The following is a 15204-nucleotide window of genomic DNA, read 5'->3' as shown; positions in this document are numbered from 1 at the left end:
GGGGGGAGGTGGGGGTCACCCAGCAGCCGATCACCAAGCCAGCAGCAAAACCGGAAGTACACTTCCACCAGCACTTCCAGTTTCACAGCTGGCACTTCCAGGGGGTGCACAGGGTAACCAAATCGCACCAATGGTAACAAGAAAGGTTAGTGAATTATGTACATCCGTTTCTTTATGCCAGTTTAGCTTGGTAAAGAGGGACTTAAAAGCAAAATAAATACAGCAACAAAGATGCTCTGTTCTATATGGCAGTCATGCTAATTTACAGGAATATTAAAATATACTGGTCTACCTGTTACCTTCAGAATATAAGATATTATAAATATGTAGAACAAGAAAGTGAAAAGGTGAATGACAACAACTAATGAAGATAGGTTTCAAACATTCAGTTATGTACAAAACACTGTAAAGGCAAGCGAAATTCACACGTTTAAGGATTGTATATATCAAAGTATGAAAGAAGTTAACATACTATATTTTTCATATCCAAACACACCACTGAATATAATGTGCACCTTGTATTTGAAAGACGGAATGAAAAAAAAAAAAAAGGTTTTTCTTCAAACTTATGGCTGCATGTAGCAGGAACAGGGCCTAAACTTCAAGCTCACTCTTCCTCTCTAGAACCTTAGCTGCTGCTGAAGGCTGGTCTCCAACGGTGAATCTACAATTCTGAAAAGAACTGAAGCGTCTCCAAGGCTGTTGCATAGGAGGAGATTTAACCAGCAACTGCTACCAGACAGCAAAATTGCCTTAAGAAAGGTTAGACTGATTAGCAGAACCTCAAAATAATTAAAAAGGAAAGACAATCATTAACACTCCCCCTTGGAGTGAAGAACAATAAGCCATTAAGTCTATTAACTACCTCAGCTCCTAAACACTAACACAACAGCTGCTGCATCATGGAGCAGGAATCAAAGCAGGGTCTTTCTAACACACAGAAAATCAGCTTCCCAGCATAATACGCATACTCTTTTTTTTTTTTTTTTTGGGGGGGGGGGGGGAGCAGGGAAGGAGGAGGGGAAAAAGTATACAATGTATACAAGAAATTATATGGTATTTCACTGAGGAAATGAAAGTGAACCACTAGTGAATAAACTAAACTAATCCAGCAACTAAAACCAAGATGTTTAACTTTCAACTAGGTCATTATCATTTTATACATCTTTTTTGTTTTCTTCCCCTAGGGAATTTCTTTGGTCTCAACTGTAGGGCAAAAGGACTCACCCTAAACACTTCACATCTAAATTACAAAAATAAAAAACAAACAAACCAAAAATAAAAGACTGCAATATCCATGTCTGCAAAAATACATTTTCTTACCCATAGCTCACACATGCATGTTCAACACATTTGGACATATGCATGTTTCCTTCCTGTAGGGACTTAGTTCCTAACATGAAAATCAAAATCACAATACAGTCTACGAGACAAGCTTTTGTACAAAAGTTTAATATTGTGTCTAAATATAAGATTACACTACTCTACCTTTACTCTTCAAAGTATTAGACTTCTCTGCATTCATACAATCCATGCTCTCTGCCTGATTTCTCTACCATATATGTAATACTATTCTTTTTATAATACATTTCATCAGAGGATTTCAACATGATGAGGAAATCACTCACTCTGCTTCTTCATTAATATGATCATGACTGACCAATGATACTTTGGTTATAAAAGGTATCTTTCCTTTATCCTATTTGATTCAAGATGTGAAAAAGCAGTGTTTGCCTATTTAATAATCGAGGAATGGAGAGAAAGCAACTGTCATTTGCCTGCAGTTTCACAGTAAGTCAGTAACAGAATCTGTTTCTAATTAGTAGACACTGCTTCCTGTGGTGTATTCAGGTATTAAAATATATGCACAATAAATTCAACAAACAAAATATTAGACATTTTACTGGCTTACTGAGTAGCAGAATGTATCAACAAGAACAATCAGACTACAATTGTTATCCTTTTGTAGATAAATGAGAAATACAAACTATTTATTTCAGAAAACAGACAATAACCTGTTACATTAAAGGGTGTGAGGCAATGGTGTTGGAGACGAGAACTGTTACATTCTCCTATAAAATTCATGATAATCAAAAAGGACTTTTACATTTCAAATAAACTCTCTCTCAAGGTGGTGATATCAAACATCAGTCTCATTTGAGCATGAAGACTCCCAGATGAAAAAAATTCTAGGATGAAATTTCAAGTGCTAATTTGTACATATGTAAACAATAGCTTACTATTGAAAAAAAATCTGGTCATATCATCCATTGCAAATGTTCAACATTATATGGAGATGCAGTATATCCCTACACTACATAGTGTTTTTCCCCTATCCTATTTGACACAGTGCTTGGAGTGGAATAAAAGCTGGAAGGAAACCCCCAAAACTCATTAAAATGCATGAATGGAGAGGATTTCCAATGAAAAAAACCTCTTAGCTTAAATAAGACCATTAATAGAGTAAAAGCACCAAGCTATTTCCACATTTCAGTGCTTACCAAAATGATTCATGCCCTCCCTCCCCCCAGCACTATTCAAGATTGCCATATGGAAAAGAACGGTTATACCTTTCATCATAGTTCTGTATTTCTAGGCTCTAGCACCTCACCTCTTTATAACAGAGAGCTGCTGACGGCCGTAACGGAGGTGCAGGTCGTAAACAGCTCAAGCTCCAAGGTTTGGGAGTTTTAGGAGGCTCCAGGGGTCCCCAGTTTATAGTAGTATGTGGAGTCCCATGATGCGAAAGATGTGGAAGCGTGTGGTAAGCAGGGGTCAGCGGTATCGGTTTGCTGTCTGCGTGTTTGCTGGATGGTGTTACTGGATGGGAGGGAAGCTGCCAAATGTACAGAGATTCAAGGCAGGGAGAAGAAAGAGAAACATGATTTCATATTAAAGAAAAAAAATCAAAACTGGATAAAGGTCATTTTAAATCAGCTACTTAACACTTCTATTATTTACATAACAGAAGATAAATTTATTTCAATAAGCTCTTACTTAGTAGCACTGAACAAGCACATAGGAATCATAGAAAAGTGGGGCTCAAAGGGACCTCAAGGTCATCTAGCTCAGCCCCCTCTCAATGCAAGATAATCCCTGAATAAACCACCCAGTTGAGTGTTCATCTAACCTGCTCTTGAACCAAAACAACTAGAATCTCCCTAAGGTCGTCACTGATATACTTAAATTTTAAAAAGTGAATCCAAAAGAACCATTCAGTTTGGGTAATTTACTTAGCATCCTGAGGATGACTATTCTAAATTGATTTGTGAAGACTTGACTGTGGGCACATCTACATGTGCAATTAATACACCTGAATATTCACCATAGAAGAATTAGGATCATTAAAGCACTCCTGGGTGCACGTCTACATGTGCACCCATGCTGGGAGAAAATTGTGCCCAACAGGAACAGCTCCTGCCTTGCTCTGTCCACTAGAAGCAGCCAAGGGAACCTCCAGGCTCTCCTGGGTGCCAACCCCTAGTTATTCCAGCTCTGGTGGCAACCTGGAGCTATGTGGGATGGGAGGGGAGCTGTCCCAGGTTGACAGGTAACTCCCTACCTGGCACAGGGAAAAATCAGGGTGGGCTCAGAGGGCAGGGGGAGTTGTCCCAGCTTGGCAGGCAGCTGCCTGCCAGCCCAGTGCAGATTAGGACCTGTCCCAATCTCCACAGGGCAGGGAGAACTGTTCCGGCTGCTGGGCATCTGACTACTGGCCACGTGGAGATCAGGTCGTGTCCCAATCTCCATGTGGCTGGGAGGCAATGTTCTGCCAACCTGGGACAGCTCTCCCTGCCCCACTGCCCCCCGCCACATAGGCTGACTGGCAATTTGCTCCCAGTCAGCATCTAGACATGCGCTTGGGCATATTAATGCACTGATCTCTAGTACCTGCATCTACAGGTACTAGAAAATGGCACATTAGATTCATCTACTGCGCAGTAATTGCTGCATACATGTAGACAGTGATGCTTTACTGCATATTAAATTAGTCTAATGCACAGTAAAGCATCTTGTGTAGACATACCCTGTTAAACTTACTCTTCCAATCAAGTCAGTAAGAGAACCTATTGTTCTCAGGGTACTTAAAGGATAATATTAGACACAATCAGGCATAGAACAAGAAAAAGAAAGACAAAATCCAAGACGTAATCTGTAACTTCCTGTTAATGGCAAAAATGGAATAATTTTATTATCTTGAAATACACTCCCTTAAAAATCTCAAAAGAAATGCATTATACTGATGGTTTGTTTTAGATTAATAATATATTTCTTACTGTGTGAGACGGCACAGAATGAGGTTTAATAGTGGGATTCCCAACAGTTGTAACTTTGGTTTGCTTTTGCAGATGATCCACCCATTCATGCAAATCTTGTTGGTTGTTACATGATACTAATATCCGTTCAATCATATTTCCTAGATGAAAGAAAGCACAAGCTTGAAAAAAAAAAAAACAAAAAAACAACCCAGTTATCTACCAACACAAAATTAATAAGGAACATGAGACTGACAGGAACCTCCTGAGTTATCAAACCCAGTCTCCAGCTATTGTGAACACTATATCAGATAAAGCCTTTGATTAACTGATCAAGATCCTCTGAACTTACCTATTTATAACATGCCCAATTCAGCAAAGCAATAATGTTTCATTCTTTCTTTACTGTGATGAGAGATTTGATTTAGCTGTCTGTCACAAAAATATAGGCCAGTCTGCAATCTTTCTTAAATAAAATTCATAAACAGTGGGTCTAGCATTAGAAGGAAATAGACTGACAAGTCTTGTCCAAGGAGAGGGGGAAACACTACACATACACACACAGAGCAGCTAGGCTCTTTAACTTAGAAGTTAAAAAGATTTATAAAATCCCTTCTACCAAACATTCGATAAAGTAAAGAACATTAAAACAGTCAGGAGACATGGCTTTCAGCAACCAGAAGACACTACTTGCTCTATTTCAACTGACCCAGCCAGGACAAAGACATTAATCAAGTATTTAATGGAAATAAGCACAGAAAGTGTCTGGCTGCTTTATGACCCAGTAATAAAACTAAAGTGAAAGTTATTCAGTTGGGAGAAAATTTAAACAGATATAGGGTCAATATCAGCCCCTCCAATTGCAAAAACTGTGTGTGGGGGAGGATTATTCTGATTTTCAGTCTGCTTGGAGCTACATCTTTAACCCGTCCAGAAACTGAAGCAAAGGCAGAATTCAGACAACTAGTTCATATGCTATACATTATTGGATCCTACTGGTTTTCCAGAGTAATTTAAGATGTTATATTGATCTATAGAACAGTAACGTCCAAGAAAACTACCTAAGAAATCCTCTTTTCCCCTTACGTATCACTACACTTGTGGCTAGCAGACATAGCTAAGCAGAAGCTCCCTTGACAAAGAAATTGCTCTTGGCTGACAGCTCTCTATTAGAGCCCCAGTACAGACTTTAGATTTACTTTCTACCTTGGCCCAAAAGGAGCCCTTAAGGCAAGGACAGACATCCCAAATACCAATTTCAAATGTCTTCAAAGTATTTTAAAGGGTAAACTACGATCAAAGTTTGCATCTCCTGCTGGAGACTAGAAGCCGCACTGAATTTGCTGCACTTTCCTGACTACATGGAGGTTGCAAAGGTGGAACATCCAGGGTAGAGTTGAGCTTTCATTTGTGTAACATAGAACAAGCAGAAGTGAGTATATACATAGAGATGCTTATGGAAATTACCTGATATTTCAAATGCATTTTTGTGATTTTCACTGTCTTCTAACTTTGTGATGGTCATTCCGGTCATTGGCAGCTTTCCCTAGAAAAAAAGAGTCATAATACATGCTTCCCCTTTTACTTATTGAAGTAGGCATGCAACAAAGCTGCTTAAAAATAAAATATACACATTTAAAAAGTGCGAAGAATTGGTAACCCAACAATTTGAAATACATATTTGAATCTGGAATAATATTTGCAAAAATTCACACAAACCTGATAACCAAATTACAGAGCTTTGTGTGTTAAGTCTTTTCTATTAACTGACAATAATTTATGTTCTAAATGAGCCTGAAATCTGAACAGGCTTCAAGTATCACCCAGAAATATCAAAACTCCAGAATAGGGTCTTCTCACTCCTTGAAAGCTTCCAGAGATGCCCCCATTCCACCTGTGTTCCACAGTGAATGCTGGTGCTGATTATTTGATTTCAGAGGGAATCAAGTAATTTAGCATGAACTATTTGACCTTTTTTCCTGCTTGCAAGTGATCTACAATACAAAAGAAATCACCCTGTTTATTTACTATAAATCAAAGAATCTGCAAATAATTTTTAACTGGTAGCACAGATATCCAATATAAGTTTGCTGTCTGAGTGCCTATTTAGGTAGCCAGTTTATGTAAAAAAAAATACCTATAAAATGAAATGTCATGATTAGTTAATAACTACTGCCCCCTGAGTCTTCAATTATATGACCCCACACTATTTTTAAACACAGGACCCCTACCTCAGTCACTGTATGGGGCAGCTCAAACTCAGGGAATGAACTAGTGTTGTATAGTTAAAGCTGTTTTGTGGGTTGGATGGTGAGTAGTGAATGAGGTAAAGAAAGGGGGGGAAACAGATAGTCCCTTTGTCAAGGTAAGTGCAACTGGATTCTACTCCTGTGTCTGTCACAGAATGTATACGAGATAGAAATTTTCACCACAGCTGTAACTAAAAATCAGTACTGCCAAATATGCTTAAGCTAAGGTCCTTGGTATATCAAAATGAGAACCCAATTAAGTAGACCATTTTTCTCCCCTAGTCCCCACAACTGGAAAATGAAGTAAAATAATACCAGCTCACTGGAATGTGAAAATGGTTCATTTATATTTGAAGCACTCATATACTATGTTGACAGCATCAGAGACATATTAAGAAATTAATCCTTCTGTAGTCAATGCAGGGATTGAGCAGCATGTGTTAAAATGAGGCCTAGGGGAACCCATTAAATGTGGAAGATAAAAACTATTGAATTCACTACTGAGGTAAGGCAACTGTGGGGAAAAAAAAAAAATCAGGATGTGTTCATGTAATTAAAGACTGAATCATGAAACTGAAGGGGGCAAATTAAGATTGATATGGAGTGTGCACATGAGAATGCAAGCTTGGAGAGGCACAATCCAGTTTGTGGATGACTTCTGCAATTTCCTGTTCAAACTAGTTTCTCAAATTTTGCTGCCCGAGAACAGCAATCCTAAGGTCAGTAATGAATTATCCAAGCAGGTTAAAGTGTTGTGCCACAGGCCGCTGTGTCTTTCTGCAGCTGATCTCAGATCAGTGTTCATCCATTCTTACACAGAGATGATGAATTACCTCCAACCTCTCCTAGAAAAGGATGAATAAAGATAGAAGCAAACTTGTCCAGGCTTACAGACAGCCCCCAAATCAGGTCTCTTAAGAAACAGACCAACTCCCGTCCTCACTAAGGAAACAGGCCTTGCAATGGACCCCAGTGTTGGCTGTGTCCCCACATCAATACAGGCCACACCAGACCCCATAACAAGAAGCACATCTGAGGCTGATTCACCTGTAACTCTATACCATCAACTGCTCACAATGCCTGTCTGCTGTCCACATCAGACACATGAAGCAATCTTTACACGTAAGAATAAGTAAACAGTGATCCAACATCAACTTCAAAAAACATGAACACCTATGTCAGAACACTTTAACCTCCTTGGACACTCCATTGCTTACCTCAGGATTGTTGTTCTCAGGCAGAAAATTTTGAAAAAAAGTAAAAAAAAGAGCTTGAATGGGAAATTGCAGGGAACACACTGTCCCTATCCCCCTCCTCTCCCCTCTTGTCCTAACTTCTTGTATTCAAATCTCACACTCCACTTTATACACTGCTCTTTGCTGTCCTTTCATAGCATCCAATGAAGCGTAGCTGAATTCACAAAAGCTTGTGCTCAACATATATCCTAGTCAGTCTAATGGTGCATATCTACCCTGCATCCTGCTTGACTAAAGATTATCACAGCTAACTGCTTCCACCTGGTGAAGCCAATCAGGAACTAAAAAACCTTAGCGGGACTGACAGACACAAAGCCCAAGCAATGAAAAGGAGACAAAGGCACACACTCTTGCACCAAATGATTAAGTTCCAACTAGTAAAGAAACTAACTGTTCAAAAGCAGTACTCACTCCATGATCTAGAAGAGAAGCCACAATGCAGTAGGAAGATTTTAATCTAAACCCAAACAATGTTTAAAAATAAAGAAACTGAGGCAGGAAAACATATTTATATAGATACATAGATTGAATAAGGGCTGGAAGGGACCTTGTAGATTATCAGGTCCAGTCCCCCTCCACTAGGCAGGAAAAGACAACTGCCCAGTGTCCTTTTGAAGATTTCCAGGGTAGGTAACTGCACCACCACTGGAGGGAACTTATTCCACAGTCTGGACACCTTGACTGAAGGAGTTTTTCCTGGAATTGTGCCTGACACAGCCTTCCAGAAGTTTATCCATTGCTCTTGGACTTCCCCAGGGGTGCCCTGGTGAACAGCTGTTCACTGAGTTCTTGATGTACTGCCCTGATGTAGCAGTAAGCCGCTACCAAGTCCCCTCTCAGCCTTCTCTTCTGTAGGCTGAAGAGGCCCAAGTCCCTCAGCCTCTCCTCGTATGGCTCGTCTTGTAAGTCCCTGATTATATGGGTGGCTCTTCTCTGGACCCTCTCAAGTTTTTCCATGTCCTTGTTGAAGTGAAGCACCCAGAACTGGACACAGTACTCCAGCCGTGGTCTCACCAGTGTGGAGTACAGTGGGAGTATCACTTCCTCAGACCCTGTACTAGTCAAAGAGTGATTGGTTCTTATAATTCTTATGAAGTCTGTATGCAAGATTACTTCCACTATCATATTTATCTGGGTTTGCCTTTCACCTCTTCACAGTCCTCACAAGGTTGGAGCTCTGGGATAGGGTGTGCTTATGCTACTGAAGAGTCCACAGAATCAGCACCAGTCTTGAGCCAGATAGGGTATCATGACCTAACCACCCTATTTCTACAAAGATGAAACAGTCAGAGTCTGTATCAAGGAACTGTGAATGCTGGAGCTTACTCAGATTGCTGAAAGCTTTAAGAGTGCCCAAGACCAAAAGTGGATGGAACCCAAACAGCACCCTGGTAAGCAGTCAGCTGTATCAGGTCTGCATGATGTCAGCATTTTCCTTCACAGATCTAAAAGCAGCTTACAAAGAACATGAGTAGCCCGTAAAAAGGAAACTGAAGCATAGAGATGAAAAGTATCCTACAACCATATAGTAGATCAGCAGCGTAAATAAACTCAGGTCTCAACTTACAATCCAGCATGCTATTAACTAGACAATTGTGACTTCCCATAGATATACTACTGTGGCATAAAACTGACCATGACATTACACCTTTGATATTCAGTGTACATGCACAGTAAATGAATACAAGTTTTAAAAAAGAGTCTTTTAAGTTGGCTGTGAATTACGTTAAAAACAAATGCTTTACCTGATAGATAAATCCACTCATCCTTGGGCTGGCAGACAACATGAGCAAAATATTAGGGAATAGAAGAAGATATCTTTCATTCTTCTCCTTATTAAAAAGAAAGAAAAAAAATTAACTCACTAAATACAAGGCCGTAGACCCATTCAGTATTTTTATTTAGGATATTCACCAATGTGGTGTGTCCACAATTTTTTTTGCCTACCAGTTGATACACACCTAGCAAAATGAACTTTAGAAAAATAAATTTGACCTTAAGAATAAGAAGAGTGAAACAGCATTTGAAAGTCTATTTAAAAAAAGCTAGTAACAAGCTCTTGTATTCTTCCATGAGAATTATATACTAACATTTTAATATCCTGGATGAAATTAACGGCAATTTTTCTGTCGACTTGAGACAGGAGTATTTTACATGCTGCATATATTTAATTATCTAATTTGACTTAAGCGAATACAGTGAATGTCTATGTATTTCTATTCCAGCTCACTTTTAACATTACGAAGATTGTATTTTTGCTTTAGGAGCAACTGGAGGAGGAATAAATTGAAACAAAATAAATAAGTACACAAGTATAAGTAAAACAAGAAGCTGTCATTCAAAAAAAGTCACCCATCAGTCACATACTTCAACGTTAACGGCTATGCATAGTAAAACAAGAAAGAACACTGTGGAACCCTCCAAAAATCACTACAGAACTTATCCAATCTATTTTAGGGTTTTGTACTGTTGCCCATCACTGGAAAAGCTGGGCACTTTTCACAAAATTAACAGCAAAAACCCTAGCAGTCTCCATGGAGTTTCTGGTACTTCTCTTTCTTCAAGTTCTTTACTTTGCAGGGGAGATGTTTTTTATTTTGTTTGTGCTTTATTCTATAATCTATCATGAAAGAGTTCTCTTAAAATTCATAGAGTCCTTAACAGAATTTTATTTATAGCCATTTCAACAACTGACTTCAAAACAAAGTGTTGATCATTTCAAATACTAGTATCTGATACATTTTTTGGCTACCAAGTGAGGCTCGTTTTAAGATTACAATTTCCTAATGAATCTGTTTTTCTAACTGGTGTTTCCTGACTCTTACTTTCATAAAAGGATTCATAACACGATCAAGTTTTTCTATTGAAATAAACTGTTCTATACATGGTCAAAAAGTGATGGCATAATGCTATGAGGTCCATGAAGCTAAATCCCACTTCAGTTCATGATTATTTTAAGCCAAAGGGAAAAACAAAAAAACACCACGCATACAAACAAAGGAGTTGAACTTTTTAAAAATTCTATTTAATGAGTGTCAATTTTTTAAAATGTCTAACTTAAAGAAAGTTTCTGATGACAACAGATATTAATTTCTGACAGTTTTAAGGAATTCATTTAAACATTTGTAAAAGGATTTTTGTGTCTCTGTTCACAGAAACTTTTACAGCAATATAGAAACTGTATAAATTAGAACAGAAATAATGCAATTCATAAACACTTGGTATGTTTTCATAGTGAAAAACTGCAGAAATAAAACTTCTATAGTAGAAATTTGTCTTCAGCCAGCATGTTCCAACAGAGTTTTGCCATTTTTTGTATACTATTACTATACTATATTTTGCTTAGCCATTAAACAAATCTACACCAGCTCAGGATCAACCCTAATATCTCCAATGAACATTTGTTTCCCAACATACATGTTTCACCTTCCACATGGCAGACCTTGTGGTTCTGCTAGGAAAGATACACATTTACTGGGTTTCTAAAAGGACTTAATTTACCATGTTAGCAAGTTCCTTTAGCAGAAGTCTGAATACATACCATAGCTACTTACATATTTCTTTTTTTTAAAAGTTTTATTTGATATGACTTTAAAAACATAAAATAACAATTTATCCACTATTCCAAATTAGTTTAGGGTGATCTTTGTAGTATTCCAGTAACTATAATCACTTTGATTGCTTATATTGTTTTTTCTTTTTATATAATGAAATATTTAACCATTAAGATAAAGTTAATCTTGTTATGATTTACTTTTTATAATATTTTGATCAGTCATTATTAGTGTTCTGGAATTAACCATGTATTTTACATTTCCTATTGCTTAGCATAAATATATTTGCCCTATTGGTCCCATGATTTTAGAACTTAAGTTTAGCATAAGGAAAATGACTGTGTAAGGTTTGCAGGATGTCTGGCTTATGTGGAAAGAGGTAACGAAAGAGTGAACGATGTATGTACGTGACAACTTGAAGGAAGACAGTCCTCTTGCAGCAGGTGAAAATAGCCTTCTCTGGTTTAATGGTTAAAGGCTGCAGCAACATCAAGTCGGCAGTGAAGGATTACCAAATACTGGATCATGCTTCACCCCGACAGCTGAAGGCTGCAAGCAATGACCTCCCTGAAGACTGCAGACAAGAAGGATCATGTCCTACTAATCCCAGCCTGCCAACAGGACAAGGAGGATGACTTTCATGTCTGACTCAGTGGAATGCATAGGTTTGTATGGACAGCTATCACTATAAAGACTGAACACAAAAACAAGGCTTTGGGGTCTTTGCCACCGGCAAGAAGAAGTTTTGGGTGCATCCAACAAGACCTAACTCCAGCCCTTGTGGTTAGTCTGGCTGGCCACCAGACTGACCTGAGTGACTTCAGAACTTGGTAACACCTTAACCTTTGCAGGACTGTCTATCTGTGTGTGCACGTGCTTGTTTCTTTTGTATGAATGAATGAGTATGCCTGGGTTCTTTTTATGTTGCATGCCTTATACCAGTAAGATTCCTGCTTGTTTTTAATTCACACTGTACGCCCTGTGCGCACAACATCTTTTCCTCTACATACTCAGTTTGTAATACTGTCAATTCATTTTTCCACAGCCTCCCAACTTGAATTAAGCTACTTAAGGTCTGGACTCAATCTTTATGCAGATCTCCACAAGAAAATCATTCCCTTCTATGACCTCTCTTATTTTATACAAGGTGCTATATTTGTATCACCACTCAGTGACCTCAAAGCCGTCATATTTCATTATTGTCCCTCAAAACAAAACAAAAATAAAAAATAATTAAAAAAAAAAAAAAAAAAAATCACTCAATCCCTTGACTGAGCTCTTTAAATATTAAACAATTGAGAAAGAGGTCCAAAAAACCCAGGGAGAATGCGTCTGGGATGCAATGTAAAATAAGCATTTCTAAATTCTCTTTACATGTGGTAATAACTGCTTTGCCAGACTGTTTTATAATGTAAGCATGCAAAGTGAAAATTCTCTCTAATTATGCACTTTGGAAACACTTACAACCTCTTAAGGTTATTTTTAAAGTGTTTCCAACAGCTCTATTTGGCTAAGCTTCAGTCAAATTTTAGCGCGGCTTGTACTTATAAATCGAAGCAAGCACTTTAACATGTACATTTATAAGTTTTAGGCAAGCTAGTATACAAGTGCAGTTAGTCTAGATTTTTTTTTTCCTTCTTAGAGTGGTCTTTTTTATGTCTGTTGTTCAGTACCCAGCATTCATTATTAACTGTAACAGCAGAAAAGTAAGGGAAAAAAAATACATAATGAGGATTGGAACTACCTTACCTCACTTCCAGCACACTGAATCATGACCTGGGACATATAAATTACATTGCCCAGTGTTTTGATGTCCTCTCCCTCCCAGCAGCGGATAGCTTCTGTCAGTATCTGGAGTTCAAGTTCTTTTCTTTTCCGTACTTCTTGACATTGTGCCTATTAGATACAGGGAAAATACTATGAAGGTGGTGTGCCTGCAAACACAACTTATAGGGAGCAAGTGTCAGCTGAAATATTACACATTTACAACACTATGCTTGCAGTACCTGATACAGGACACAGACAATTTGTTTCAAGTTGAATACACTCCATTGTAAGAAATGCTCAAAGTACTACTTAAATTTACATTTCTGTTAATACCAGTGCTTTTCCTTTTAATTTAGTAGCTTCAAAACTGCTCTAAAATTTATCCATCCAGTTACTACTTCATTCTCCTTCAAATCTTTCCTCTTTAATAAACAGTTGCCTATGAATAGCTAGCCAACTAGAAAGATGGAATATAGCTGCTTTGTATATAAATCAGCAGACAGGGTTCTTTGGGTAAATGTGATATCTTTTATTAGACCAACTAAATAGGTGGGAAAAAAAAAACTGTTCTTTCCAAGCTTTTGGGCACAAACACTTCTTCAGGCATAGGGAGAGTCTGCTGGTGTTCTGTGTGCTTTCCTGGGTAGAATAGAAGCCAAAATGCAGATCTGTGAAAATGCAAGTGTGTGGCAGTGAGGATCAAAGGGAATGGTAGACAGTAAGTGAGACAGGTAGGTGGTGGGGGGAGGTGGAATGTAGAATTGATGATAGAAGAATGTAGCTGGTAAAATGCAGACAGATCACTGGGGGTTATCAGATGGAAGGCAGGTTATAATGTGTCATAAGTCCAATGTCTATGTTTAATCCATGATTTTTTGTATCCAATAGATTTATGAAGTGAAGTTCATAGGCTCGTCTACAAAAGGTGTTCTGTAAATTCCCTTTGAGGACTAGAACTGAGAGATTGGAGACAGAGTGGTTGCCTTGTGAGAACCAAGCACCCACAAGTAATTGAGTATTTTGCTTTGATAGATTTTGGGTATGTGTTCATTCTGGTATGTAGTTTTTGTTTGGTTTCTCCTACATATTTTCCATCAGGGCATTAAGTGCATTAGATGAAATATATTACATTTGTGGAGGTGCAGATGTAAGATCCAGGAAAGGTGATGGCTCTGTTGTGGGGTGCAGTTATTGTGGGAGTGGTGGAGACATCTTGACATAACACCAGCAGACTCTGCCTATGCCTGAAGAAGGGCGTTTGTGCCTGAAAGCTTGCAAAGAACAATTTTTCCAACTATTTGGTTGGTCTAATAAAAGATACCACATTTACCCAAAGAACCTCGTCTGCGTATGTCCTTAGACCAGCACGGCTACAACTAACAATCCTGAAGTATGTTCTATATCATTATGGTTTCATTTGGTAAAGAAAATATATTAACTGCACAGACATTAAGTCTTTGTTATCCATTTTCTCATGTCCTTCCCTCTCTATTTGGTCTTCCCATTTGCCCCATCTCTCATGAAACTTTTCAGAGCAAACCTTTATTCCTTCTCTCTCTGCAACACCCAGTTCTGTTTTGGGTTTAAGAATAGGTGGATTTTTGATCATTCTTCCTCTTCTAGCATATTTCAGCAGTACTAACATAGGCGCTGCACTGGATTCTTCATCGGAGGGGGTGGGGAGGCGGGGGAGCAAAAATGACATTGCAAATCCAGCATTAAGAAGAAGTTAGAAAAACAAGCCTTGATGCAAGGGGATACTCTGCTTGCATGAGGGGCTGATTGGTCAGGCAGAGCTTCATTATTCACAGATTCATAGATTAAGGGTCGGAAGGGACCTAGTAGATCTTCTAGCCCGACCCCCCGCCAGGGCGGGAGAACAACAAAAAACCCCAAAAAGAGAAACGGGACTCAAATGAGTCCAGCCAGGTAGGCATCCAGCCTCTTCTTAAAGACCCCCAGGGTAGGGGCCAGCACCACTTCCCTTGGAAGTTGGTTCCAGCTCCTAGCCGCCCTAACTGTGAAGTAGTTTTTGTGGAAGCCTCATCCCTAATTGGTAGTAAGCGATGTCTTAACCTGCACCAGTAGGGTTATCATATTTCCAGTTTCAAAAAAGAGGACA

General features: G+C 38.6%; 1 protein-coding gene across 4 annotated transcripts in view; it reads right to left on the bottom strand.

The window, feature by feature from the left end:
• ARHGEF7 (Rho guanine nucleotide exchange factor 7) overlaps positions 1-15204 on the bottom strand; it is a 264001-nt gene that overhangs the window by 38853 nt on the left and 209944 nt on the right. For all 4 annotated transcript variants that reach the window (XR_002098888.1, XM_019524331.1, XM_019524330.1 and 1 more), the window contains 5 exons: positions 13065-13211; positions 9507-9593; positions 5724-5802; positions 4278-4417; positions 2612-2836 (listed from right to left, as the gene is read on the bottom strand). Coding sequence is in view for 3 of the 4 variants with exons in the window: in XM_019524331.1 (XP_019379876.1) it covers positions 2612-2836; positions 4278-4417; positions 5724-5802; positions 9507-9593; positions 13065-13211 (678 nt within the window). In the remaining variant the exon portion in view is untranslated. The remainder of the gene's footprint in view (positions 1-2611; positions 2837-4277; positions 4418-5723; positions 5803-9506; positions 9594-13064; positions 13212-15204) is intronic.

This window comes from Gavialis gangeticus, unplaced genomic scaffold, assembly GCF_001723915.1.
Source record: "Gavialis gangeticus isolate Ggan-Ray unplaced genomic scaffold, GavGan_comp1, whole genome shotgun sequence".
Classification (NCBI taxonomy): domain Eukaryota; kingdom Metazoa; phylum Chordata; order Crocodylia; family Gavialidae; genus Gavialis; species Gavialis gangeticus.
The sequence above is the reverse complement of the archived record's forward strand: the minus strand, read 5'-3'. Positions and strand labels throughout refer to the sequence as shown.